At 39.2% G+C, this 27,398-nt stretch overlaps 2 protein-coding genes across 2 annotated transcripts in view; one reads left to right on the top strand and one right to left on the bottom strand.

Moving 5' to 3' along the window:
• The window catches only part of CCNT1 (cyclin T1), a 31,722-nt gene extending 27,918 nt beyond the window's left edge, over positions 1–3,804 (bottom strand). Inside the window, exons 1-2 of the mRNA XM_039221098.1 lie at positions 3,371–3,804; positions 1,410–1,491 (exon numbers count right to left, since the gene is read on the bottom strand). Coding sequence (XP_039077029.1) covers positions 1,410–1,491; positions 3,371–3,531 — 243 coding nt within the window. The 5' untranslated portion in view covers positions 3,532–3,804. The remainder of the gene's footprint in view (positions 1–1,409; positions 1,492–3,370) is intronic.
• Positions 3,805–11,653: 7,849 nt separating this feature from the next.
• The window catches only part of TEX49 (testis expressed 49), a 29,251-nt gene continuing 13,506 nt past the window's right edge, over positions 11,654–27,398 (top strand). Inside the window, exon 1 of the mRNA XM_039221100.1 lies at positions 11,654–11,773. Within this exon, the coding sequence (XP_039077031.1) occupies positions 11,695–11,773 (79 nt within the window). The 5' untranslated portion in view covers positions 11,654–11,694. The remainder of the gene's footprint in view (positions 11,774–27,398) is intronic.

Below are 27,398 nucleotides of genomic sequence, written 5' to 3' on the forward strand. Positions count from 1 at the left end.
GTGCCTAAAATCAATTCTCTAGAGAGAATCAACAATCCAAAATTTAAAGTCACTGGATTTTGGAAAAAGTCATGTCAACCACTAGAGTCTCTCTATATTGGATAATTACCAAATCATTCATTCAAGTTTACCGAAGGTGCTCTGGAGGATACACAGAAAAGTGAGTCTCCGTCCTTGCTAAACTTAATACATTGGAAATAAGGAAAGATCTAATTTGAAAAATAAAAAGGGAAGTATGTATAAATATATATGTGCATAAAGTGGAAAAATTGATTTGAGATGTATTTCATCCTGGATTTCAAATCTTTACCATAATAAAAGGGAAGACATTTAAAAAAACTTTTAGAATTGGCAAGACAGCTATGGAATTTCTCCTCAAATTTTATTCTTTATCCACACTGCCTTCTATTTTAGAACTATCAGATACCCTCATTAAATGCTTTTTTCTGTCTTAGTAAGACTGCTCCTTGCAATCAGAGGTAGGGCATGGTTGCAGGTAAAAGGTCTACCAGTAGGAGAAAGCCAAGGTGACTGGATAATTGGCAAAAATTGAGAATACTTAATCCACAGATCCAAAGGATTTCCTGCGAGTATGCCAATCTCTTATGTTACAAGAGCAATATCTAACTTTACAGATTCTCTTTCTATGGTGTTAAAAAAAGAGGTCAAAGGCTATTATCCTAAGGACAAGCCTTAAGCACTTTTCCTCAACATAACCTTCCTTTAAAAAAAAATAATGAAATATTTGACTCACAAATCCATACGAAGTATTCATCAAGTTTAGCCCTATTACCTTGTGATTTTATTAAACAAATATAGTCTTACCTGCAACTGGGAAATCACTATGCACTCGCTTCCAAGTCACTTATAATAATGTTAAATAGGACCATTTCAGGTATCAAAACTGAAAATAGCACTATTTACAATTCTGTCCAGAAAAAAAAAAATCCCTTTATTACTATTATTTTCTTTTTCCTGTCTGAAAAGCCACCCCCCCAGTAATCATATAATGTGCCTTCCCTTCTCAACCAGTCACTGAATCACATACTTGTTTTCCTGTGACTATATTATTTACTATTTCAAAAATTGCACTCAAATTAAGTGTTCCCCTTTAATGTTCCTCTCCCAACCCCAAAACACTAAGTTTAAGTGTTCAATAATCTATTTCTTAGAGAATCCAACCAGTCTAAGGATGCACTAAACCTACCAAATAACTACCTAGACAGGAAAATTGAAGAACTGGATTCAGTGTGACACATTAATGATCAATCTCAAATTCTAAACTTGAAATCCCAGTTCACCAACAAAGATCTCTCTCTCTCTCTCCCTCTCCCTCTCTCTCTCTCTCACACACACACACACAATGGAACCAATCACAAAAGGATTACACCATACAAAAAAATACTTACATTTCGATGGAACTGTGTAAAGGATTGAATCATGTAGAATCGATGCATGTATACTATAGCAGTGTTGATAGTCAATTGTGAGCTAAAATGTTCAAGTTAAGGCCCCAAAACAGGCAGGCAGTACAATTCCCAAAAATACAACCTGTATAACCTCACAAAAGGACAATGCAGCAATGCACAATTCATGCTTCTAAATGAAAATCATACATAATTTTCCAAATTAAAGAGCAAACCTGTTTTCTTTCACCAAATTATTAACCACCAATTGACACTTTAACATAATGCCTTACACACAAACAACAGGTATTGGATACATAAAATATGTTGAATTGATAAGCAAGCTTCTTAGCACATGGGGATCAAGAAGGGTATACAAAATTTATTTAAGACCTAAACTAGTTACTTGCTTCCTGAAGATCCTACAGTGGTAATCCCTTAGGCTCAGGATATCTCTACACATGACTTACAACACGTTCTCTGATCCAGCCCCTAGATATGTCTCTACTATCTCATTTTCTGAGCTCTAGAAATTAACTTTCCAGTCCCACTTGTCTCCAGCAACTAAGCCTTCTCATATGATGATCCCTTGGACCAGAAACACTATGGAATGATTTGATATTCATTCACTGGCAAGAAAAAATTTTAAATGCCTTACTTTTAAAGCCCTCAAAATCACAGTCTGTGGGTTTGAGCACCGCATCAGGCTCTGTGCTGACAGCTCAGAGCTTGGAGCCTGCTTCAGATTCTGTGTCTCCCTCTCTCTCTGCCTCTTCCTCACTCGCTGTCTCTCAAAATGAAATAAAGATTTTAAAATAAATAAATAAATAAAGCCTCAGAAGACAATGTGGGTTGTTATTCAGAGAAGAGATCATCTCATGACGTCAACAACCTTAACAACACACATAAAAAAAAAAAAAAAAAAGACTAGATGTACTGTAACAGAACCAAACAAAAAGGCTTAACTCAGTACTGATCTGATGCTTAGGAAACAAACTCAATATCCGCAACAAAGAAGACACTTCTTTTGAGAGGAGCACAACTTTAAGACACAAACATTACACCAAGCTGCATCCAGAAACAATTTTCCACTTCCAGACTTTAAAACTATATAAGCTTTATCTGCTACAAAATGAGTACATTTACTAACAAAACTACTTACAGGGAAATAAGTCATTAAGTTACCTGATCTTTGAAATACACATTAGAACTCAGTAATTTAAAAACCCAACATTTGTAAATGCCTATTTACTTACTTAAGTGCTTCTTTAAAACATTACATCCTTGGGCCTATATCCTTACAAGTAGAAACTGACATCCTTCTTTCCTCTGAAATTCTATAAAGTTTTAACAGTAGCTACCAGTTGAAAATCTGAATACCAAGCACTGTGTTGAGCACAGAAAGTACATGCAAGGGGGTAACACTCCATTTTACAGACGAGAAAACCAAGAATTTGACAGGTTTCTTAAACAGCTAGTAATTGGAAGGAACGGATTTTGAACCAAAGCTGGAACATTAATCCTAGATCACCCTATCTTTATAAACCCTTCAGGTCTTGAATTTCTCAAAACTCTATACACGAAGTTCAAGAGGCAGTCATCAACAGTGAAACCGCCAGCAAACCCTTAGGGCATAGCGGAAAAGTACAATCTGAACGTCACCAGAGCAGGAGATCACAACACAACGAAAGGGGACTAGGAAAGGCTGGTTAAAACACAAAGCTGCGAAGGATACGAATTCCCAGCAAGGCTCATGGCACTGGTGAGCGAGCGGGAAATTAACTCCGCCTCGCTTCCCTCGCACTAACACTGAATTTGAGGCTGCCCCAACGTAGGCTCTACCACCTTGACATTCAGGCCCCTGCCACCCTCTTCCCTCTTCCGTCCCCGACAGAGCCTGAGGTTTGGACGCCCGAGCTAGACGGGTCTTACTCCAAGGCCGGAGGCCTAGGCCGCAAGGATACACGTTAAGACGTTGTCCCATGTCCTGGAGCAGATTGGCCGCCTGCTGGCGAGAAGAAAGTTCTTTATCTGGGTCCATGCCAAAACGACGTGATGGGCTGTTTTCCAGCTGTTCGCGACTAAAATACCACCGTTTGTTGTTGTTCTTCCTCTCTCCCTCCATAGTGCTTCAACCAGAAGGCAGCGACGGAGGCTGCAAGCACTTCCCAGCGTCACCTAAGCGGCGACACACATCCGCTGTGCGAGGGCAACTGCGACGTGACGAACTTCCGCTAAAGAGTGGATGGCTAGGTTGCGAGAGGCTTCCGCAAAGAAGGGCTAAATAAACGGCCTACTTCCGGAATGGACCTCACGACAGCCTGTAGCGGAGTTAACAGCCAGTAGGCAACCGGGAAAGACCTTGAGTCTAGGACGCAGGCGCCAGTCATGTGATTTTTGAGAGGTAGGGTGGGGTTAGAAGTTCTCGTTTGAAACCACGTCTCCTCCCGCGAGAGCTGGGTTTAGCTTTCGCGTGGTGGAAGAGGGGGCGGAGTAACTGTTGTGGCGGGAGGAGGCGCCCACCCACGCGCCCCTCGGTGGCTCTTTAGAGAACTTCGGTTGTAGTGGAGGTGGAGATGAAAATGAGGCCGATTCTGAACTTGACAGAAAACAGGTGAGACTGTTGAGAACTGAAGAAAGTAATCACAAAGAGTGACCCTGTCATATATCGTAATATAAAGCAACAAGAAAGTTCTTACGTTTTTGGTGGCAGGGTAAACTACCCATTTGCAAAACCGCTTTACATTTATCTAAAGCGTTGAAAAAAATTCCTGTCCCTCGCCACAATGATTCAACATAAGAGAATGAAATGAAATTAATAGTGTTAATTTGGTGATTATGTGGCGCCTGGGTGGCTCAGTTGGTTAAACGTGTGACTTAGGTTCAGTCATGATCTCAGAGTACCTGAGTTCAAGCCCTGCGTGGGACTCTGCTGTCCAGCACAGAGCGGGCTTCCATCTTCTGTCCCTCTCTCTGCCCATCCTCCTCCTCAAAAAAAATTTTTTTAATTCAGCAATTACCATGTTCCAGGCACACTGTTGACTCTTAAATATACTATTTCATTTAAAAGGCACATAAGGGGCGCCTGGGTGGCTTAGTCGGTTAAGCGTCCGACTTTCGCTTAGGTCATGATCTCGTGGTTCGTGGGTTCGAGCCCCGCGTCGGGCTCTGTGCTGACTGCCAGCTCGGAGCCTGGAGCCTGTTTCAGTCTGTGACTCCCTCTCTCTCTGACCCTTCCCTGCTCACGCTGTCTCTCTCTCTCTCTCTCTCCTAGAAATAAATAAAACATTGAAAAAAATTTTTTAAAGGCACATAAAAAGGCACAGTATTAATATTAAGAGGTAGTAATATTTCAATCCCTGTTTTGTGGACGAGGCACATAAAAAGGCACAGTATTAATATTAAGAGGTAGTAATATTTCAATCCCTGTTTTGTGGAGGAATGAACTAAAACTCCATTGGGGAAAGCTTCCACCTCCACATAACACATGCACAAATTTCTAAGTCCCTGTCCTCCATCAAGTTATTTTCCAGCTGAACGCACCATGCCTGTTTGATCCTGGACAAGATACTTAGCCTCTTTGTGCCTCTGGTATAAACGTAAATGGTAATAATAGTACCTACATTTTAGGTTGTGAGAAGAATTAAATGAAGCCCTAATTAGTTAAAAGTATTTGTAATAGTACCTGGAACATAGAAAGCATTGATTAGATGTTATCATAGTATTTATCATATTAATATTGAGGGCAAGGACAATGCCTTCTTCATATGTGTATCCATAGCACATACCTCCTATAGTCCTGACCCTAATAGTCAATAAATATTTGTCAAATAAATGCTCACAACACCCTACAATAAAGAAGCAGGGGCTTGGGGAGATTAATAGTTTGCCCTACACTACACTGCTTGTAAGTGTAGATTTTTAAATCAAATCTAATTCCATAATTTTTTCCGTTCTAGGGAAGTGTATTCTTGCTTGTCTGAAACACTCAATTTACCTTAACTAAATTGTATAGTATTAGAAACCTTTGTCTTTTATAATATTTTGAGTTTCATCATTTTAGACATGGCTGTTCTCAGTTTGATTCTAATTCATTCTCAGAAGTACTTCCTTCCATTTCAGGCCCTCTTCTGCCATATTCTACCTACAGTTAGCATTAGCTACATTTTACTACAGAAAAACAGGTTCAGGAAGATTTAAATGACTTCTTTCAGGTTATAACATTTTAAAAATTAATGATTTCAAACTTCTAAAATCACAGACTTGTATCTTTTAATAGAATAAGCATTTTTTTTTCAATCGTAGTCATTATATTGTTTATCTTACACAGCCAAAATTATTTCTCCCAGAACCCTCTTGCCTATTTCGCCATCCTGTGTTTGGTTCTCTATTTAATCCCTTGGATTGATGATTCCATTTTGAATTTGCTATCCTGGCTGAATATACCAGTCTTCCAAGAAAAAGTTCTAGTATCTGGTAAGCTCTAGACAATGCAGGTGGTAATCAATGGCTTACTACCCTGGCATACAAAAGGCGGGGAATCTATGGAACTCAGAGAAATATTCTTTGACTAAAGATAAATATTTGAAAGTAGGCAGCAATAATAACAATTGCTAAACATGAATTTTGAATCAGGCCTGGATTCAAATCCTAGCTCTTTTTTTTTAAACCCTTAGCCATTTAAAAAAAATTTTTTTAGTGTTTATTTATTTCTGAGTGAGAGACAGAGTGTGATCAGGGGAGGGGAAGAGAGCAAGGGAGACACAGAATCTGAAGCAGGCTCCAGGCTCCCAGCTGTCAGCACAGACCCCAGTGTGGGGCTTGAACCCACGATTTGTGAGGTCATGACCTGAGCCAAAGTCAGACGCTTAACCAACTGAACCACCCAGGAGCCCAACCTTTAGCCATTTTTAAGTGTACAGTTCTGTAATGTCAACTGTACTCACATTACTAGCAACTGGTCTCTACAACTTTTTCATTTAGCAAAACTGAAACGCTGTACCTACTGAACAACTCCTCATTTCCCTCTCCCCCCACCTCTGACAAACCTCATTCAATTTTGTGTTTCTATGAGTTTGACTGCTTTAGCTATCTCATATAAGTGGAATTATACAGTGTTTGTCTTTCTGTGACCTGCTTGTTTCACTTAGTATAATGTCCTTAAAATTCTCAGCTGTTCTTTTAACTAGCTGTGTGATCTTAAATTTATCTCTGGATCCTGACAGGACACCATCTGGTACACAGTAGGTATTTAGTACATGTTTATTGTCAAAATAATGTTAACCCTCAGGGGCACCTAGGTGGCTCAGTCAGTTAAGCATCCAACTTCAACTAGGACATGATCTCATGGTCCATGAGTTCAATCTCCGCCTCAGACTGTGGGCTGACAACTGAGAGCCTGGAGCCTGCTTCAGATTCTGTCTCTCTCTCTGCCCCTCCCCCCACTCATGCTCTGCCTCTCTCTCTCTCTCTCAAAAATATATAAAAACTGACAAAATCTTTAACCAGAGGAATTTTCCTTTTTTTTCCTCTCTCTTCTTTTTTTAATATGAATAGGACTCTATTTCCTATAAATGAAACCCATCAGACTACTCTTCCTATTCACTAGATTAATTCTATTCTGAATACAGGATTATGCCATATTCCATGGTTTGATCTTATTTTGCATTGTGCTTACAAATATCATATTTCATCCATGTTGAGCATTACCATCTACTACTGTTAAAACAGTTTCTTTCCAGGGCCCCTGGGTGGCTCAGTCGGTTAAGTGACTCTTGATTTCGGCTCAGCTGAGGATCTCACGGTTCGTGAGATTGTGCCCTGCATCAGGCTCTGCACAGATAGCTTGGAGCCTGCTTGGGATTCTCTCTCTTTCCACAACCCCCCGCCCCCGCACTCTTTCTCTCCCTCTCTCAAATATTTAAAAAAGAAATTTCTCTAAAAAAAAATTTCTTTCCAACATTTATATAGTCTCCAATTAAAACATGAAAAGATGGTGTGCCATTTGTAACTATTCCAAATTCCACATTCAGTTGATGTCACTCTGATAGCTTGAAATTGGCCATGGTGTGTGGGTGTTCTGGTAAACTATTAACAACCAGCTATCTGGAAAATAATTATACGTGTACATATATGTACATAAGTTTATACATAAATTTACCAATATAAAGAATGTATAGCACATAGTTTCTAAAAAATAGAATATACAATTTTTATCATAGCTTTCTTTTTTTTTTTTTACCTTTTATTTTTGAGATCGAAGAGACAGAGCACAAGTTGGGGAAAGGCAGAGAGAGAGGGAGACACTGAACCCAAAGCAGGCTCCAGGCTTTGTGCCTATAGCAGAGCCTGACATGGGGCTCTAACTCACAGACTGCGAGATCATGACCTGAGCTGAAGTCGGATGCTTAATCCACTGAGCCACCCAAGCACCCCTACAATCTTTATCATAAATTTCTTATAGCCAGTTGATTCTCACAGAATACTTTAACTCAGTTTTCTCCCCCCCCCAATGTTTTTTAATGTTTATTTATATTTGAAGGAGAAACAGAGCATGAGCAGGGAGGGGCAAAGAGAGAGGGAGACACAGAATCCGAAGCACGCTCTAGGCTCTGAGCTGTCAGCACAGAGCCAGATGCAGGGCTCATACTCACGAACCATAAGATCATGACCTGAGCCAAAGTTGGATGCCCAACTGACTGAGCCAGCCAGGCGCCCCCAGCTTTGCCCAATTCTTGTTTTAAGAACCAACTTATGATTTCATTTGACAAATAAGAATAATTTTGACTACTGGTTGACATTTTCATTTACATTAATAAGGTAAAAGTGAAACAATGAGACTTAATGTTGGAACTCCACTTACTTGTCAGGGACATTGAGCAACACTTCTGCTGAATTGGATAATATCTTTTGAAAACTTGAAGAATCTTTCAATTGTTTGTGCTCTTAACAATTTAATGGCTATAGACATGATACACTTTTTTTTTTTTTGTACGTTTATTTTAGAGAGAGAAAGAGAGAGAGCATGGGGCAGGGGCAGAGAGGAGGGAAGGCAGAGAATCTGAAGTAGGGTCTGTGCTGACAAGAGAGAGCAGAGCCCAAAGTGGGGCTTGAACCCATGAACCATGAGATCATGACCTGAGCCAAAGTCAGACACTTAACCAATTGAGTCACCAAAACGCCCCAACATGATACAGTTTTAAATTTAATCTACATTATTAACATATTCTCTATCACTTCCTTAAGTCTAGTCAACAAAATAAATAAGTCAAGCTTTTGTTTGTAGCCTTTACCAATTTCTATAGTGTAAATTCTTCCATTATGGCCAATTTCAAGCTACCAACATGACATCACTGAGCATAAGATTGGGAAGAGATGAACACACTACCACATAATATTTCCTCCATATAGATACAGTAAACAGAGACTTCTGGTTTCCAACTGATATGTAAAGAACTTGGAAGTCATTGTTCCTGTTCTCATAACAACAACAGCAAAAAACATGAACAAACAAAATCCACGACCCTTGTTAGATCCAGCAGAGAACTGAGGTGACAGGGCAAACCTCTACAACAAAAACTGGAAAGACAGAATCACAAGAGGCAGAACAGAAACTCACAGCTTACTGGGAGCAAAAACTACTATTGAAACCAGAAGCTGGTAGGAATACTTGGGCAATTGAGTAATTGCTGGAGACTGCACATAGGCTAAATTGAGAGAATGGAAAAAAAACAAACAAACAAAACCTGAGGGCCCTCACATTTTCATGAGTTTTACCTCCAGGAGTCCTATAGGTCTTACTATGAAGACTGGAGAAAAATCTCCTCATCCTTCTGGCAGGGAGAGGGAAAAAAAAAATACTACTTGGAAATAGACCTAGAGCATTCAGTTTTCCTTAACATAGGCCTGTCTTCAATGGTGGCTACTTACCAGTCTTAGCAACATAGAAGGAAAATAACCAGCTCCAGCCTTCTTTGGCCTTCTTGTTTCAACTAAGGACTGGATGGAGGGTAAGATAATAAGCATTTGTGAGGGTCACAGTCCAGGGAGGGCACAAACTCACTAAAATACTGAGACCTGATAGGATTATAAAACACTTCCCCCAGGGCATCTGGGTGACTCAGTCTGTTAAGCAGGTTAAGCATCTGACTTTTGGTTTGGCTCGGGTCATGATTTCATGGTTCATGAATTCAAGTCCCACATCAAGCTCTCCTCTGACAGTGTGGAGCCTGCTTCGGATTCTCTGTCTTTCCCTCTCTCTTTGCCCTTCCCCTGCTCATTCTCTCTCTCTCTCTCTCTTCCCCTCTCTCTCTCTCAAAATAACACTTCCCCAACCTACACCCCCCTTATCAACACATCAGTAGATCTATATAATAATAGGATTACAATGGAAGGAACTACAAACTCAGACCCTATTTAAGGAGTCTGTAGGTAAACCCAAAGACAACATGGGGGACAGAGACATCAGAAGAAATTTTAGCCTCTGACACATACAGCCATAGCAAACAGGAAACACCAGCCTAACTCCCAAACAGATAAATGTAAAACATCCATTCCTTTAACCCAATATATCACATCTAACTTTCTACAAAAAAAATGATAAGGCATACTAAAAGGTAAAAAATACTGTTTCAAGAGACAGCAAGCATCAGAACCAGACTCCTATATGGCAGAAATTTTGGAATTATCAAACTGGGAATTTAACTGACTAATATGCTAAGGACTCTAAAGGAAAAAGTGGGCAACATGCAAGAATGTATGGGTAATGTTGGGGCGCCTGGGTGGCTTAGTCGGTTAAGCGTCCGACTTTCGCTTAGGTCATGATCTCACGGTTCGTGGGTTCGAGCCCTGCGTCGGGCTCTGTGCTGACTGCCAGCTCAGAGCCTGGAGCCTATTTCAGAGTCTGTATCTCCCTCTCTCTCTGACCCTCCCCTGCTCACGCTGTCTTTCTCTCTCCTAGAAATAAATTTTAAAAATATTAAAAAAAAAAAAAAGAATATATGGGTAATGCAAGCAGGGAGATGAAAGCTAAGAATCAAAAGGAAATGTTAGAGGGGTGCCTGGATGGCTTAGTCGATTGAGTGTCCATCTCTTGATTTTGGCTCAGGCCATGATCCCAGGGTAATGGGTTCAAGTCCCACATCAGGCTCTATGGTGAACATGGAGCCTGCTTGGGATTCTCTATCTCCTTCTTTCCCTCTCTTCCACTCACACTCCTTTCTCTAAAAAAAAAGAAGGGAGAGAGGGAGGGAGGGAGGAAAGAAAGAAAGAAAGATTAATTACAAAAGGAAATGTCAAGTATAAAACACTGTAATAGGGATGCCTGGCTGGCTCACAGTCAGTAGACTTTTGATCTTAGAGTCATGAGTTCAAGCCCCACGTTAGGCCTAGAGCTTACTTCAGGGAAAAAAAACAAAAAACTAAAGAACATTGTAAAGGAAATGAATGCCTTTGAAGGGCTTATCAGCACATGGACACAACCAAGTAAAGAATCAGTGAGTTTAAAGATATGTCAATAGAAACTTCGCAAACTGAAAAGCAAAGAGAAAAAATAAAAATAACAGAATATCCAGATATAATAGATATAAATAACTTCATGAGCATAGATAATAGTACAATGTAGTAAAATAATTAGAAACAGACGAGTTTTTAGTATTTATTACCTTTATTTTTAATATAGTGTATTTAATTGTATGTTTAGATAATTTTTAATAATGGCTTGTTTAACAACGAGCTTGCAAAATTCCTGAAAACTTAACAGGCAGCTCAAAAATCAGTATGAACTGATTCAGCAAACTGCTTGAAATAGCTTAAAAGACTCATTGGAAGTACCATATTTCCATTTAAATACTGTTTGTTATGTTTCCATTATATGCTAAACACTATGCTGAGGAAATTGGCATACATTATCTCATTTAATTATCATAACTATGAAGTACATACTATTGCCTTTTTTAAAAATAAAAGAGGCTTAACCTATTCAAAGTTCCCAAAAATATGGCAAAACTAATATTTGAGCTCAGGTCTGTGCTCTTTCTACTCATTGCCTTCTGAAACTTACAGTATGCATAAGACTGGGACAAGAAAAAGGGTAACTGGCACTTAATTCCTCCATTTTTCTGAAGTTATTTAGCCCACTCCCCCTGCAGCTTTACAGTGAACCCATAATCCTCTGTCTCCTTAGATAAAGGGAGTGTCAGTCATAGTAATTCTTCAGGGCATTACCATGGTTACCAAACAGAGTCCAGTGCTCCAGCCTGGACATTCCAGAGGACAGGGAGGAGTTAAAATGGCCTTCTTCAACTTATATCTATTGGGATATCAAAATTCCTTTTGGAACAAGAAAAGGGACACAACTAAAGAAACAAGTAAGGGCAATACAGGTGGTAAAGAGCTGGTGGTGGATATAGTAGAGATGGTGGTAGATGTAGAAGAGCTTCTTCTTAATCATTTCTTTCTCTACCTTGAGTTAGAGCTTTATCCCCCACAATTAACAATTACTCTAGTTAAAATTAATGGAGTAGGGAGATTATCCATTCAGCTTCCCTCTTTTTGTCATTTAATATCCATATTAAGACATTCAACTTGTTCAAAGGAATAAATGTATTCTTTATTTTTATTTTTGTTTTTTTGTTTTATTTATTTCTGTGAGAGAGAGAGCATGAGCAGGGGAGGGTCAGAGAGAGAGGGAGACACAGAATCCGAAACAAGCTACAGGCTCTGAGCTAGCTGTCAGCACAGAGCCCAACACGGGGCTCGAACCCACGAACCATGAGATCATGACCTGAGCCAAAGTCGGATGCTTAACCGACTGAGCCACCCAGATGCCCCAGAATAAATGTATTCTTATTAATTTGCTCACTTATTTAACATTTACTAAGAACAGTTTTGTGCCAGCCTTTATATTGGTGACTGGGGTTACAAAAATGGATAGGATAAGGTGTCTGCTATAAAGTGGCTTCTGGATAAAGATAAATATGCAGACAAAAAATTTGCAATATAGTATACGAATAAATTAAGTATGGAATGCTATGGAACTACAAAAGAGGAAGTACCCGATACTATTGGATTTGAATGAGCACAGGAGAGTCCTTTAGAGAAGCCTTCACACAGGAAATATTCCCAGAACTGAGAGTTAAGAGATGATTGGAGTTCACCAAGTAGACAAGAAGGGAATATTGCACAAAGGAACAGAGACTTGAGAGAGAGCCATACTAAATGAACTCCTTGGGCATATATAAAGTGTAAAGAAGACAAGTGCTGGGAAGTAAGCCTTCAAAACTTGGCAGGGGCCAGAAAACTGAAGATGCTGTTAGCCATGCTAAGCATTTTAACTTTATAAGGAACCATTGAAGGATTTTTAACAGGCAGCAAGTAAATATCCAATTGCATTATATCCACAATGCTTCATAATGCCTAATACATAATATATTATGTATCATGTAATAATACATAATATAATTAATACTTTAGGTAAATAAATTAACAAATGATACTTGAATGATCATCTCTAAAACAGGAAGTTAGAGGAGGCTTTAGAGGAGATATAATTGTTTAAGGTCTTAAAAGATGAATTGTTTAAAAAGCACAGACATGGAGGGGAAAGGGTATTTCAGAAAGAACGGAGAACATATGTGACAGAAATTAAGTGTAGGCAGGTAGTAAAGCAAAGTTTTATTGGGGTGAAGGAAGGGGGTAACTGGTAAGTATAAAGCACAAAGTTAAGGTTGAGAGAAACTAATCTTGTATAGGTCTCTATTGGGCACTCTGTTTTCTCTTTCTAATGACATCAAAAAGCTCTGTTTTACATACCCAGGTTTCAGGTAAGATTAATACAAAGGATCCTAGTCGTTGACTCTAGAAATTCCTTAATACCCCTACACTGGCCCTCCCTGGCTGGCCCCCACTCAGCTGTGTCCCAGCATTATGCCATGGGGCCACTATTGTCTCCAAATAAGAAGCTCCTCACCCTCTCAGAGAAACACACTTGGCCTAACCCATAAATTTTCTTTGTTCCAGGCCGAAAATAGGCCTCTCCTGGTTGCTTCAACCCTGCCTGCCCCTATTACTTCTTACCATTGAGAGAACTAAGCCCCAAGCCTAGGGTTTTCCTACCCAGTTAACTACCTAAACTCCAGTAAATAAGACCTGGTAGCAATCCAAAGAGGCCTGAGTCTCATTTCTAGTTAATTTCATTGTAGGCTAGGCAGAGAAAAAGATTTCACTTTATAAAACTGGAGTCCCCTATGGGGTTATAGAGACATATCCTGATATCATCTGCTTACCCAATTTTTTTCACTCCAGTGGCAGACTATCAGAGGCTGTAGGCTTAGACAAACTGTTGGCCTAAAATGTAAAGTTAGAAGGAAGACTGGACAGGGGAGTCTGGGTGGCTTAGTCAGTTGAGCATCTGACTTTGGCTCAGGTCATGATCTCACAGTTTGTGAGTTTGAGCCCCACATCAGTCTTGCTGCTGTCAGCTTAGAGCCTTCTTCAGATCCTCTGTCCCCATCTCTCTCCTCCTCCCCCAATCTCTCTCTCTCCTCTCTCTCTCTCAAAAATAAATATTAAAAATTTTTTAAAAAGGAGAACTGAACATCAGCTTTGTCACCCCTACAAATTGTTTCCCCCTCCTCCTCTCAATTTTACACCCTCATGCATGATTCCATTTAATTCTTTCAACATGCCTGTGAGGTATTACTATTCTCTTCTTACCAATAAGGAAACTGAGGCCCAAAGAGGTTATTAACTTATTTACCCAAGGTCAGTGATAGAGCCAAAATTTGATTCCAAATTAACAAACATATATCGCTTATATGTGGATTTCTTAAATAAATATACTACAACAAAAGAAAATTACAGAAAATTATCACTTTTAAACAGTAATGGGAATGAATGATACAGGTCTTTTGCTGTTAGCAGACACCTAACTGTACAAATGATTAATGATCAGCCTTTCTAGGAAAATTCTGTTAACTCATAAACCCTGAGTTTGTTTGAATGTCAGGTGGGCTATAAAGAAGAGTTGTTCACTATTCTCTAACCTGTGGTTCTCAAGATTGCCAGAAACCTACTATTCACTGGAGCTGAATGGTAACTTTTTGCTCAGCTAATGGCCAGCATTGTTGATTTGGCAACTCTTCTAGGAGTCAATGCCTTATAACCTTCTTTCATAGCCCCTAGGCAACTTCCCCAAAAGTTAACAGTTCTCCAGTCTCAAAGTGGTGTTCTGCAAGCATGGGGAAAAGTAACTGGGTGGGTTCCTCCTCCTCTCTTTTTGTCTCTCTCATACACACAGAGTCATTATTATGTGGTCTCTTATATGCAGATATCAAAACAATGGTTTGATGTTTTCTGTGCTTAAACTCAAACTTTGCTGGAGTTATTGGTAAAATCCAGTGCTATAAGCTTATCCACATCTTACTGCTCCAAGAAAACTAGGATGTCAGTTCTGGGGCAAGAATTTAGTGAAATCACCATTTAGCAAAGTAACTAATTACCACTGATTCCACCCCTCCAGGAGGCATCTTAAACTAAATGTGGTCCATATGAACCTGGAGTGTGGCTAAACTAATCCATAAACTCCTGACCACCAACTATAGATCCCTGGTATAAACCCGCCAATAGATATCAATATCTAACAAGCTTAGATCAATTAATAAATACTACATATTACAAGTTGAATATAATTACAGTTGATCCTTGAACAATGCAAGGATTAGGGGCACTGATCCCCCACATAGTAAAAAATATGCATATAACTTTGGACTCCCCAAAACTTAACTACTGATAGCCTACTATTGGCCAGAAGCTTTACCAAGAACATAAACTGTCCGATTAACACATATTTTGTATATTTATTATATACTGTATTCTTATGGTAAAGGTAAAAAAGAGAAAATGTAAGAAAATCATAAGGAAGAGAAAACATATTTGTAGTACTGCAGTTCTCTTTTGTTATAGTATATTTATAAAAAAAAAAAAAATCCACATGTAAGTGGACCCATGCAGCTCAAGCTCTTGTTGTTCAAGGGTCAGTTGTACAGTAGACTCTTTTAGACAAATAGTTGGTCAAAGATTATATTGTAAATTGGGAAATCAAGAAAAGATACATACCTTATACATTTTAGTTTCACTTAATACATGTAAGTATAGATTCACCAATTTTTTTTGACATGGTACCAATTCCATTTCTTTGAAATTATGTCCATTGATGAGTGCCATGCCCTTTTTTGCCCCCACAGTACATCATCTATAACTTTCATTTGTTTTTTTAATGTTTATTTATTTTTGAGAAAGAAAAAGACAGAGCATGAGCAGGGGAGGAGCAGAGAGAGGGGAAGACACAGAATCTGAAGCAGCCTCTAAGCTCCGAGCTGTCAGCACAGAGCCCAACGTGGGGCTCAAACCCACAAACCATGAGCTCATGACCTGAGTTGAAGTCGGACACTTAACCAACTGACCCACCCAGGCACTTCTCATTTGGGTCTTTTTAAAGAGGAATCAGGCATTTGCAAAGCAAACTTATTTTTCTCATGATTTTTATGATGTTCTTCAAACCTTTTAGTTATCTTCGTCATGTGCAATCAGAAATATTGAAAAGTTGTCTTTGTAATTCTTTTTCAAAGTAATAATATGGGGCACCTGGGTGGCTCAGTCAGTTGAGTGTCCAATTCTTAATTTCATCTCAGGTCATGATCCCAGGGTTGTGGATTAAGCCCTGCACTGGGCTCCACACTGAGTGTGAACCTGCTTAAGAGTCTCTCTTCCTCGCTCTATCTCTCTCTCTGCCCCTCTCCCTTGCTCGTGCACACTCTCCCTAAAAATTAAAAAAAATAAATAAAAGAAAATAGTGCTAAAAAGCTTATAATGAAAAGTAAGAGTTGCTTACTCTAGCCCTCTCACCTCCACTCTCCAGAGACAAATTTTCAACTCTTCTAGTTGTTTCTTTTGTCACTTAACCTTCCTACTTTTAAAGAATATGTTTATATGGTATGTATTGATTTATCCATTTTTGCCTATTATAGCTTTCCTATTATGATAGTTGAGAATTTAGCTTTCTTATACCATACCCTGTACTTCTCCTCTCCCACCCTGGTTTTTCCAGTATAGTTATAAGACAGTTTTAGGTTTGCCATAGGCAAAATTCTAACAGTGACTCTCAGTGATTCTTACCTTTGTATAATCCCCTTCCCTTTGAGTGTGGGTGGAACCTCTGAATATGATGGTCACTTTATATGGAGAAAGGAAAATTATCTGAGTGGACCTAATCTAATCACACAAGCCCTTTAAGAGCAGAGTGTTCTCTCCATCTACCAGCAAAAAAGGAATTCAGAGATTGGAAGCATGAGTGGAATTTGACACATCATTGCTGGCTTTGAAAATGGAGGGGGCCACATGCCAAAGAATGTGGGTGGCATTTAGGAGCTGAGAGTGGTCTGGCAGTCAGCCAGCAAGGCTCAGCCCTCTAACCACAAGAAACTGAATTCTGCCAACAACCTAAAAGAGCCTGAAAGCATATTCCCTTTTGGAGTCTCCACATAAGACCCCAACCTAGCCAACACCTTAATTTTGGCCTGATGAAACCAAGCAGAGGACCCAGTCAAGCCTGCCCAGACTTCTGACTTCTAAGACTACAAGGTAATAAATTTCATAATGATGGAATTTGCTGTAGGTCTTTTTTCATTCATTGCAATAGATACTTCATGAACTTTTTCAGTCTGGAAATTTGTGCCCTTCATTTCTGAGAAACTGTCTTTTATTAGTTTATTCTCTATTTTCTCTCCTTTCTCTTTTTGGAAACTTCCATTTGTCAGCTATAAATCCTTCTAAGCTGAAGGGCACCTGGGTAGCCCAGTTGGTTGAGTGGCTGACTCTTGATTTTGGCTCACATCATGGTCCCAGGATCATGGGATCGAGCCCCATTTCAGGCTCTGTGCTAAGCATGGAGCCTACTTAAGATTCCCTCTCTCTCTCTCTCTCTCTCTCTCTCTCTCTCTCTCTCTCTCTCTGTCACCACTCACTCCCCTTCTCCTCTCCAGTCATGCTCTCTCTCTTTAAAAAATTAAATAAAAAATAAACATAAAAAAAAACCCTTCTGTGCTGATCCTCTAATTTACTAATCTTTCTCTTTATTTTCTTTGGGTTTTTAAAAATACATTCCTTGTTGGGGTGTCTGGGTGGCTTAGTTGGTTGTGTCCGACTTTCGCTTAGGTCATGATCTCGCGGTTCATGGGTTCGAGCCCCGCGTCGGGCTCTGTGTTGACTGCCAGCTCAGAGCCTGGAGCCTGCTTCAGATTCTGTGTCTCCCTCTCTCTCTGACCCTCCCCTGCTCACGCTGTCTCTCTCTCTCTCTCTCTCTCCCCTAGAAATAAATAAAACATTAAAATTTTTTTTTAAAAAATACATTCCTTGGGAGATTCCCCAACTTTATCTTCCAACTTTCTGTGTTAATTATCTATTGCTATGTAACAAAGTATCCTAAAACAGGCTTAACAAACATTTATTACCTCACTGTTTCTGTTACTCAGGAATACAGGAGCAACTTAGCTAAGTAGTTCTAGCTCAGGGTTTCTCATGTGGTTGAAAACAGGATGTCAGCAGGGGCTGCAGCCATTTGATGGCTGGAGGCCTCAGCTCCTCTCTGGCTGTTGACAAGACACCTCAGTTTCATACCAGATGGGCCTCTCCATAAGCTGCTGCAGTGTTCTCACATGGTAGCTAACTGCAGAACAGGTGATCCAAGAGAGAAGGAAGCTACAATGCCTCTTTATAACCTAGTCTCAGAGTGACTATCATTTCCACCTTATTCTGTTTGTTAGAAGAGTCACTAAATGCATCACACGCTCAAGGGGAGGGGATATAAGCTCTACTTCTTGAAGAAATAGTGAAGAAGTTGTGGACGTATGTGAAAAACACCTCACCTTTGTATCAGAACATTTTATTTTGGTTACTATGTTTTTTTAATTACAAGGGCCATTTTTGGTTTTCTGGCTTTCTTTGTCCATATCTTTTCTCTTTTCTTCATGGATATTCTACTTTATTTGAAATTCTGTTCCCTGCATTAGCTCCGTCTCTTCTGGGCTATTTTTCCTGAGTTTATTTTGGTCTCTGGCTTTCTCATTGATGACTGTTGTCAAAAAATTGGTGATCTTTGGCTCTCCATTATAATTTAAGAGTGAGGAACTAAAAGCTGACAAAAAGCCTATGGCGGGAGTTGTCCATTATGGCTTTCACTGTGAACTTTCCTGATAGCTACAATTTTTCCAGGAAGAATCCTATAACTGTTTCTCTGGAGATTATTCTGTTTTTTTTTTATTTTTTTTTATTATTATTTATTTCTAGGAGAGAGAGAGAGAGACAGCATGAGCAGGGGAGGGTCAGAGAGAGGGGAGGATACAGACTCTGAAATAGGCTCCAGGCTCTGAGCTGGCAGTCAGCACAGAGCCCGACGCGGGGCTCAAACCCACGAACTGCGAGATCATGACCTAAGCGAAAGTCGGACGCCCAACCGACTAAGCCACCCAGGCGCCCCCTCTGGAGATTATTCATAATGCTAGGACCAGGACAGGAGAAGCGGGTATTGAGAATCACACTTAGAAGGATCTCAATTTTCACTTAATCATCAGAGTTTTAGTCCTCCACCATATGCCATCCCTCACAGTGAATCCTAGCTAGGAGTACAGTGCCTCTTAGATTCACTTTCCCCAAAAAAGTCTTTTTTTCCCAGTTTATTGAGATGTAATTGACATACAACATTGTGTAAATTTAAGGTGTATAACATGTTGATTTGATTATATATACTGCAAAGTGATTACTACAGTAGTATTATCTAACACCTCCATCTCATTACATAATTACCTTTCTTTTTTGTGGTAAGTACATTTAAGATCTCTCTTAGCACCTTTCAAGTATATAAAACAGTATTATTAACTATAATCACTATGCTGTACTTTAGACCCCCAGAACTTATTTATCTTAAAACTGGAAGTTTAGATCTTTTGACCAACATTTCTTTCCCCCACTCCACAGCCCTTGGTAAACAATATTTTACTCTGTTTATATGAGTTCAGCTTTTTTAGATTCCACGTATGAGATCATGTAGTATTTGTCTTTCTCTGTCCAACTTACCTTAGCATAATGCCCTCAGGATCTATCCATGTTGTAGCAAATGGCAGGATTCCTCCTTTCTCGTGGCTAAAAAATATCCTACTGTGTATATTTATGTATATACCACATCTTCTTTATTCATTCATCCTTTGACAGACACTTAGGTATCCACATCTTGGCTATTGTGAATAATACTGCAATGAAAATGAGAGTGAAGATAACTCTTCGAGATCCTTTTTTCATTGCCTTTGCATATATACTCAGAAGTGGGATTGCCGGGCAGAGAAATCTTCTATCTCCTTGTTGGGGTAGGTGATTTGTCTGCTTGTGGTTATACTCTGTAGACAAAGATTCAGTTACCACCTTCCTGTTCTCAGACCTATTCTTTACTCTTGCCTTCTTTGGTACCTGGTACATTATAAAGTTTGAACCTCTCAGATAAAATAACCCAATTCTAGTTCCCTTTTTTTAATTTTTTAAATGTTTATTTTGAGAGAGAGAGTGAGCATGAACAGGGAAGGGGCAGAGAGAGAGGGAGAGAGAATCCCAAGCAGGCTCCACACTGCCAGTGCAGAGCTCTATGCAGGGCTCAAACTCATGAACTGAGATCATGACCTGAGCCAAAACCAAGTTGGATGCCCAACCAACTAAGCAACCCAGGAACCCCACCCCAATTCTAGTTCTATCCTCCACTGCAGAAACTTAAGTTAGAACTGTTCCCATTCTGAAAAGTTAGTTACCACCTCTCTGTCCACTTGCCATTTTCCAAAAGATATTTCCACTGAAATGTATCATCTGTTGTTGTATCCTTTCTCTCTTTGCCCTTGAAAGTTAATGCCATTGTTGTTATTTTGATGTCATTTTAGTAAATTGGGAGAGAAAGAAAATAAACTTATATGGTCAATTATTTTTTAAAAACTTTCTGTAGTGATATAATTTCAAAATTATAGAAAAGTTTTAAGATTAGTACAAACATGGAGCACCTGGGTGGCTCAGTCGGTTAAGCGTCTGACTTTGGCTCAGATCATGATCTCACGGTTCGTGAGTTCAGGCCCCACGTCGGGCTCTGTGCTGACAGCCAGCTCAGAGCCTGGAGCCTGTTTCAGCAGATTCTATGTCTCTCTCTCTCTCTGACCCTCTCCTGCTCCTGCTCGCTCACTCGCTCTCTCTCTCTCTCTTTCAGAAATAAATAAAACATTAAATTTTTTTTTTAAATTTTAAGATTAGAACAAACAAATTCCCTACACTGTTTACCCAAACTAGCCAATTTTATTTGGCCACATTTGCTTTCCCTCTTCCTCTCTTTCTCTGTCTCAGCTAGTTAAGTTGCTCATATTATATCCCTTTACCCCCAGGTATCTCAGTTTGTAATTCTTTTCTTTTTAATCTTTTAAAAAAAATTTTTTTTTTTTTTTTTTGAGAGAGAGACAGAGCACAAGTGGGGAAGGGGCAGAGAGAGAGGGAGACACAGAATCTGAAGCAGGCTCCAGACTCTGAGCTGTCAGCACAGAGCTTGATGCGGGGCTTGAACTCATGAACAGTGAGATCATGACCTGAGCTGAAATCAGATGCTTAACCGACTGAGCCACCCAGGCGCCCCTCAGTTTGTATTTCATTTTCTTAGATAACAACCCACAATATAGGTTTTAAACTCATCAAATTTTAACACTGATACAATACTGTTATCTAATTTATCTATATTCCAGTTTTGCTAATTGTCCTGTTAATGTCCTTTAGAGCAAAAATTTTCCTTCAAAGATATGATTAAGGATCAGCACTGCATTTAGTTGGCATGCCTCTTTAGTCCCCTTTAATCTGGAACAATGGCACGGTTCCTTCGTGTGTCATGACATTGATATTTATTTTTTTAATAGTATAGATAAGACATTTTGTAGAATTTTCCTTAATATGGGTTTGTTGAGGGGCGCCTGGGTGACTCAGTCAGTTAAGCGTCCAACTTTGGCTCAGGTCATGATCTCACGGTTTGTGGGTTCGAGCCCTGCATCGGGCTCTGTGCTGACACCTAGCTCAGAGCCTGGAGCCTGCTTCAGATTCTGTATCTCCCTCTCTCTCTGACCCTCCCCTGCTCATGCTGTCTCTCTCTCTCTCTCAGAAATAAATACAAAACATTTTTTAAAAATTTAAAATATGGATTTATTGATATTTCTCATGATTAGATTGGGTATAAATATTTTTGGCAGGAATAAGCAGCTGTATGTCTTCAGTAGGTCACATCAGGAGGTCCCTAATGTCATTTTGTCCCATTATAGGTGATGTTAACTGACTTTTTGATTAAAGTAGTAATTGCCAGTTTTCTCTACTATGAAGTTATTATTTTTGTGTTGTGATTTGTCATTATTTTTAATTTCCAGGAAGATACTTGAAAAATGTAAATACCTTAATCCTTTTTTTTAAGATTTTTTTTAAAAGTGTATCTATTTTGAGAGACAGAGAGCGTGAACAGGGGAGGGGCAGAGAGGGAGAGAAGGAAAATCCCAAGCAGGCTCCATCCACACTGTCAGCATGGAGAACCCACATGGGCCTCGAACCCACAAACCATGAGGTCATGACCTGAGCCAAAATCAAGACACTTAATGGACTGAGCCACCCAAACTCCCCATAAATAAGATATTCTTCATCTAACTTCTGCCACTAGTTTTAGTATCTATTGACCGTTCTGAATGATATTATTTCAAGATAGCTGCAAAATGGTAATTTTCCAACTCAAATCTATTTTAACTCAAGGTTTACAGTAACTTGTTAGGTTCTGAGTTCTAAATCATTCAACTTTTTATTCAAATCACTGCTCTTTTTTAGTATATAATCTATTAGTTTAATATTTCTTTAAACTGTAAAGTTGCAGTTACAGAATAATCCAGCATAAATTGTTTGGGGATGGGGGAAACCACACTACTGCTTCATGGTAACCATACAGTTTAATTTGTGGGAGCAGAAGTATGCAGATATGCTGAAGAGTAGTTCTCAGCTGCAACTGGAATGTTGCAGGCATCTTTTGATGTTTTTCAGAGAAAATGAAGAACATTAATATACCTAGCAAGCCTATTCAGTGAGCCTTCTACTATTTATAATATTGAGTTATTCACATTTGATATTGTAAAATATCTCAAGAAAAAAAATTAAGACATTAAAGGATTTTATGGGGCGCCAGGATGGCTCAGTCGATTAAACGTCCATCTCTTGATTTTGGCTTAGGTCATGATTTTATAGTTCATGATATCAAGCCCCACACCAGGCTCTGAGCTGACAGTGTGGAGCCTGCTTGGGATTTTCTCTCCCTCTCTTTCTGGCCTTTCCTCTCTCACACTCCCTTGCTCGTGCACTCTCTCTCAAAATAAATAAACATTTTTTTTTAAAAAAAGAGACGGCTTTTAAAAAAATAAATGATCAAAGCATCTTTTTAAAAATGTTTATTTTTAAGAGAGAGCCTGAATGGGGGAGAGACAGAGAGAGAGGGAGACAGAGGATCCGAAGTGGGCTCTTTGCTGAGAGCAGAGAGCCCAATGAAGGACTCGAACTCACAAACCACAAACTCATGACCTGAGCCGAAGTTGGACACTTAGCCAACTGAGTCATCCAGGCACCCAAAAATTAAGGCATTGTAAAGAATTTATTACTAATAGACACTTATATAACCTTGTCCTGGACCAAGTTGGAGATTCCTGAATGTTTGCCAAACTCAATATGTGAGTTAGGATGTAGGAGGATAGATTAGAGATGCTTTCCAGATGCAGTTTAGATTCTTAGAATTCCTTGTGCCCAAGATGATGGTTCCTAGCAGAAATTGACAAAATAACCTGAAATTCATTGAAATTCAAAGGACTCAGAATAATCAAAGCAACCTTGAAAAATAACATTGTTGGAGAATACACTTCCCAATTTCAAGTCTTCTACAAAGCCACGGTAATCGAGACAATGTGATACTGCCATAATGATTAACAGATAGATCAGTGGAATAGAATTGAGAGTCTAGAAATAAACCCTTACACTTATGATTAATAGACTTTCAACAAAAATGCCAAGACAATAGGAAAAGAATCATTTTTTCAACAAATTGTGTTGCAAAAACTGGAAATTCACACGCAAAAGAATGAAATTGGACCCTACATCACACCATTTACAAAAGTTAATTCAAAATGGATCATAGACATAAATATAAGAGGCAAAACTTTAAAACTGTTAGAAGAAAAACCTTTATGGCCTTAGATTAGGCAGTGGTTTCTAAAATATGACACCAAAAGCATAAGTGACAGAAAGATAGATAAACTGGATTTCATCAAAATGAAAAAAATGTTGTACTTCAAAGGATGCCATAAAGAAAGTGAAAAGTTTGTGAGGTTATTTGGTAAATGTTTGGATTACAAGACAAATTTAAAATAAGTATAAACTCAAATCAATGATCACAAGGGAAAAACTTGCTAAATGGTTGCGTGGAAAAAAGGCTATGGGTACAATTTGGTAGGAATTTTTTCAAAATTTTAAGTTATAATTCCATTTTTTAAAAACACAAAAAGCAATGAAAACAATTCTATCATACTGACACAAAACTGATAAAATAATATAAAGCATACTATAGAATCTAGTACAAAAGAGGAACCCATAGACCAATATAAGTATAAATGGACAAATCCCACTGACAGATCACATTCAAGAATATATTAAAAATAATCATCAACCACCAAGTAGGGCTTATTCCAGGAATACAGTAATGATTTAATATTGGAAGAGATTGACATATCATACCTATGTCAAATTAAAAAGATATGTACAACTATCTCACTAGGAACTAAAAAGACATTTGATAGATTTTTAAAGTTTATTTATTTTGAGAGAAAGAGAGAGTGTGTACAGTGTGTGCATGAGCAAGGGAAAGGCAGAGAGAGAATCCCAAGTAGCCTTCACACTCAGTGCAGAGCCAGACACAGACCCTATCTCACACTGCATGAGATCATGACCTGAGCCAAAATCAAGAGTGGGCTGCTTAACCAATTGAGCCACTCAGGTGCGCCAAAGCATGTGATTTTTTTAATAGTTTTTTTTTAATGTTTATTTATTTTTGAGAGAGGGAGACACAGAATCCGAAGCAGGCTCCAAGCTCTGCACTGTCAGCACAGAGACCGACAAACTGTGAGATCATGACCTGAGCCACCCAGGTGCCCCAGGTATCTGATATTTTTTAATTTTTTTTAATGTTTATTTTTGGGAGAGAGATAGAGCATGAGTGGGCATGGGCAGAGAGGGAGACATAGAATCCAAAGCAGGCTCCAGGCTCTGAGCTTTCAACACAGAGCCCAGTGCAGGGCCCGAACCCACAAACCATGAGATCATGTCCTGAGCCGAAGTTCGACATTCAACTGACTGAACCACCCAGGCGCCCCTTGATATTTTTTTTAAATGTTTTTTATTTATTTCTGAGAGAGAGAAAGACAGCGTGAACAGGGGAGGGTCAGAGAGAGAGGGAGACACAGAATCCAAAACAGGCTCCAGGCTCTGAGCTGACTGTCAGCACAGAGCCCGACACAGGGCTCAAGAGACCCACGAACCATAAGATCATGACCTGAGCTGAAGTCGGACGCTTAACCAACTGAGCCACCCAGGTGCCCCTATTTTTTAAAAAAACATTTTGAGGGGCGCCTGGGTGGCTTAGTCGGTTAAGCGTCCGACTTTCGCTTAGGTCATGATCTCGCGGTTCGTGGGTTCGAGCCCCGCGTCGGGCTCTGTGCTGACTGCCAGCTCAGAGCCTGGAGCCTGTTTCAGAGTCTGTGTCTCCCTCTCTCTCTGACCCTCCCCTGCTCACGCTGTCTCTCTCTCTCTCTCCTAGAAATAAATAAAACATTAAAAAAAAAATTTTTTTTAAAAACATTTTGTAGGGATGCCTGGGTGGCTCAGTTGGTTAAGTGTCCAACTTCGGCTCAGGTCATGATCTCATGGTTCATGCGTTTGAGCCACGCATTGGGCTTTCAGCATAGAGCCTGCTTTGGATCCTCTGTCCCCTTCTTCTCCGCACCTCCCCCACTCTCTCTCTTCTCTCTCTCTAAAAAATAAACATTTAAAAAACACACTTTGTAAATTAAGAATGAAAGCATAATAAAGACCTCCCACATCACATCATACATAAAAATAAAATCCAGATGGATTAAAGAGCTAAATCTATAAAACAAAACTATAGAAATATTAGAGGAAACAATATTTTTACAATCTTAGGATGGTCTTGGAAAACTTTTTTCATAGGACATAAAGCCTAGAAACCTAAAAAAAAGATTGACAATTTGTACTAAACAAAAAATTGTAAATTTTGTAACAAAAGACATTATAAAGTTAAAAGGCAAGAAAGAATTTGAGAGAAAGTATTGGCCCTATAAAGATGTGTATATATATGAATATATATATATACATACATATCCTCATGTATATAATTCATATACATAATAATATTCAGAATATATAAAAATCTCCCAAGTAAAGCACCAATCCAGACTCCCCTTCTCATCTAACATCAGATATTTACTGGGAAAAGTGATTGTGCCAAGTACTGTGTTAAGCACTGGAAAAACAACAGTAACTAACACATAATAAGTAAATAAATAAACAAGATATTCACAGATTATAACAAGTGCTAAGGAGGAAATAAGGGGAGGGTAATGCAATAGATCAGTAGTTTTGCTGACTAGAGGCCAGACTCAGCTTGCGTTGTTCTTTTTTTCAAAAATTTTGGACCAACGTTTAAAAGTTAGGCGATTAAGGGGCACTTAGGTGGCTCAGCTCAAGTCATGATTTCACAGTTCATAAGTTCAAGCCCCACATCAGGTTCTCTACCCTTAGAACAGAAAATGCTTTGGATCCTCTGTCTCCCGCTCTCTCTGCCCCTCCTCAATTTGTGAATGCATTCTCTCTCTTTCTCAAAAATAAACATTTTAAAAAAATGAAAATAAAATAAAAGGAGATTTTATGTAAAATCCACATTTCTGGCCTCTTAAGAAAATTAGAACTGGCCACACTGGCCCTAAATTCCCATATAACCACAAATAGCCAGAGCAAATAGCAGCTGCCTCTTTAGATGAGACAGGTTTCTTCCTCAGTTTGCTTTACTCACAGACATCTGCCTGGCTCTTGTAGGCAACTGAGGTTGCAGATCCCAAAATGGAGAATAACTTGGAGATGTCCACTGTATTTATTTATTTTTAAAGTTTATTTATTTTGAGAGAGAGAGAGAGAGCGAGCATGGGTGGGGGAGGGGCAGAGAAGGGGGAAAGAGAAAATCCCAAGCAGGTTCTGCACTGTCATCACGGAGCCCAATGTGGGGCTCAAACTCACAACTATGAGATCATGACCTGAGCTGAAGTCAGATGCTTAGCCAACTGAGCCACCCAGGTGCTCCCTTTTATTTTTAAAGTTTTATGGAGATGCCCACTTTATTAAATAGAGTAAACCAGGAGGTAATGTCTGAGCAACACCCTGAAGAATGAGAACAACCCAGCCATGTGTAGAGCTGAAGCTAGAGCTTTATCTTCATAGCAAATTTTAGAATCTAGAAGCAATTCAAGGCCAAGAGTATAGCAAAGCACCTGCACCCACTTTGATCACAGACTGTTCTCACTGCATCCCAGCCAGAAGCCTGTAACCCATCTCCCACTTCTGACAACTCATTTTAATAAATCATGCATACCCTGAAATATCTATGCACTCTGCCCATGATTCATGTCTTCATAACAAAAGGAAACTTAGAAAAGTATTTCTGGTACTACTACCCTTTCTACAATGACATTCAGGCAACATTGCTTCAACCATGTCATTCAGATTTCTACTTAAAATTCCATTCAGTAGAAAATATGTTCTATTTCTAGTATTTCCTTGAAGCCTTTTGAA

Source organism: Hyaena hyaena, unplaced genomic scaffold (assembly GCF_003009895.1).
Source record: "Hyaena hyaena isolate Hyena2069 unplaced genomic scaffold, ASM300989v1 scaffold_936, whole genome shotgun sequence".
Taxonomy (NCBI): Eukaryota; Metazoa; Chordata; class Mammalia; order Carnivora; family Hyaenidae; genus Hyaena; species Hyaena hyaena.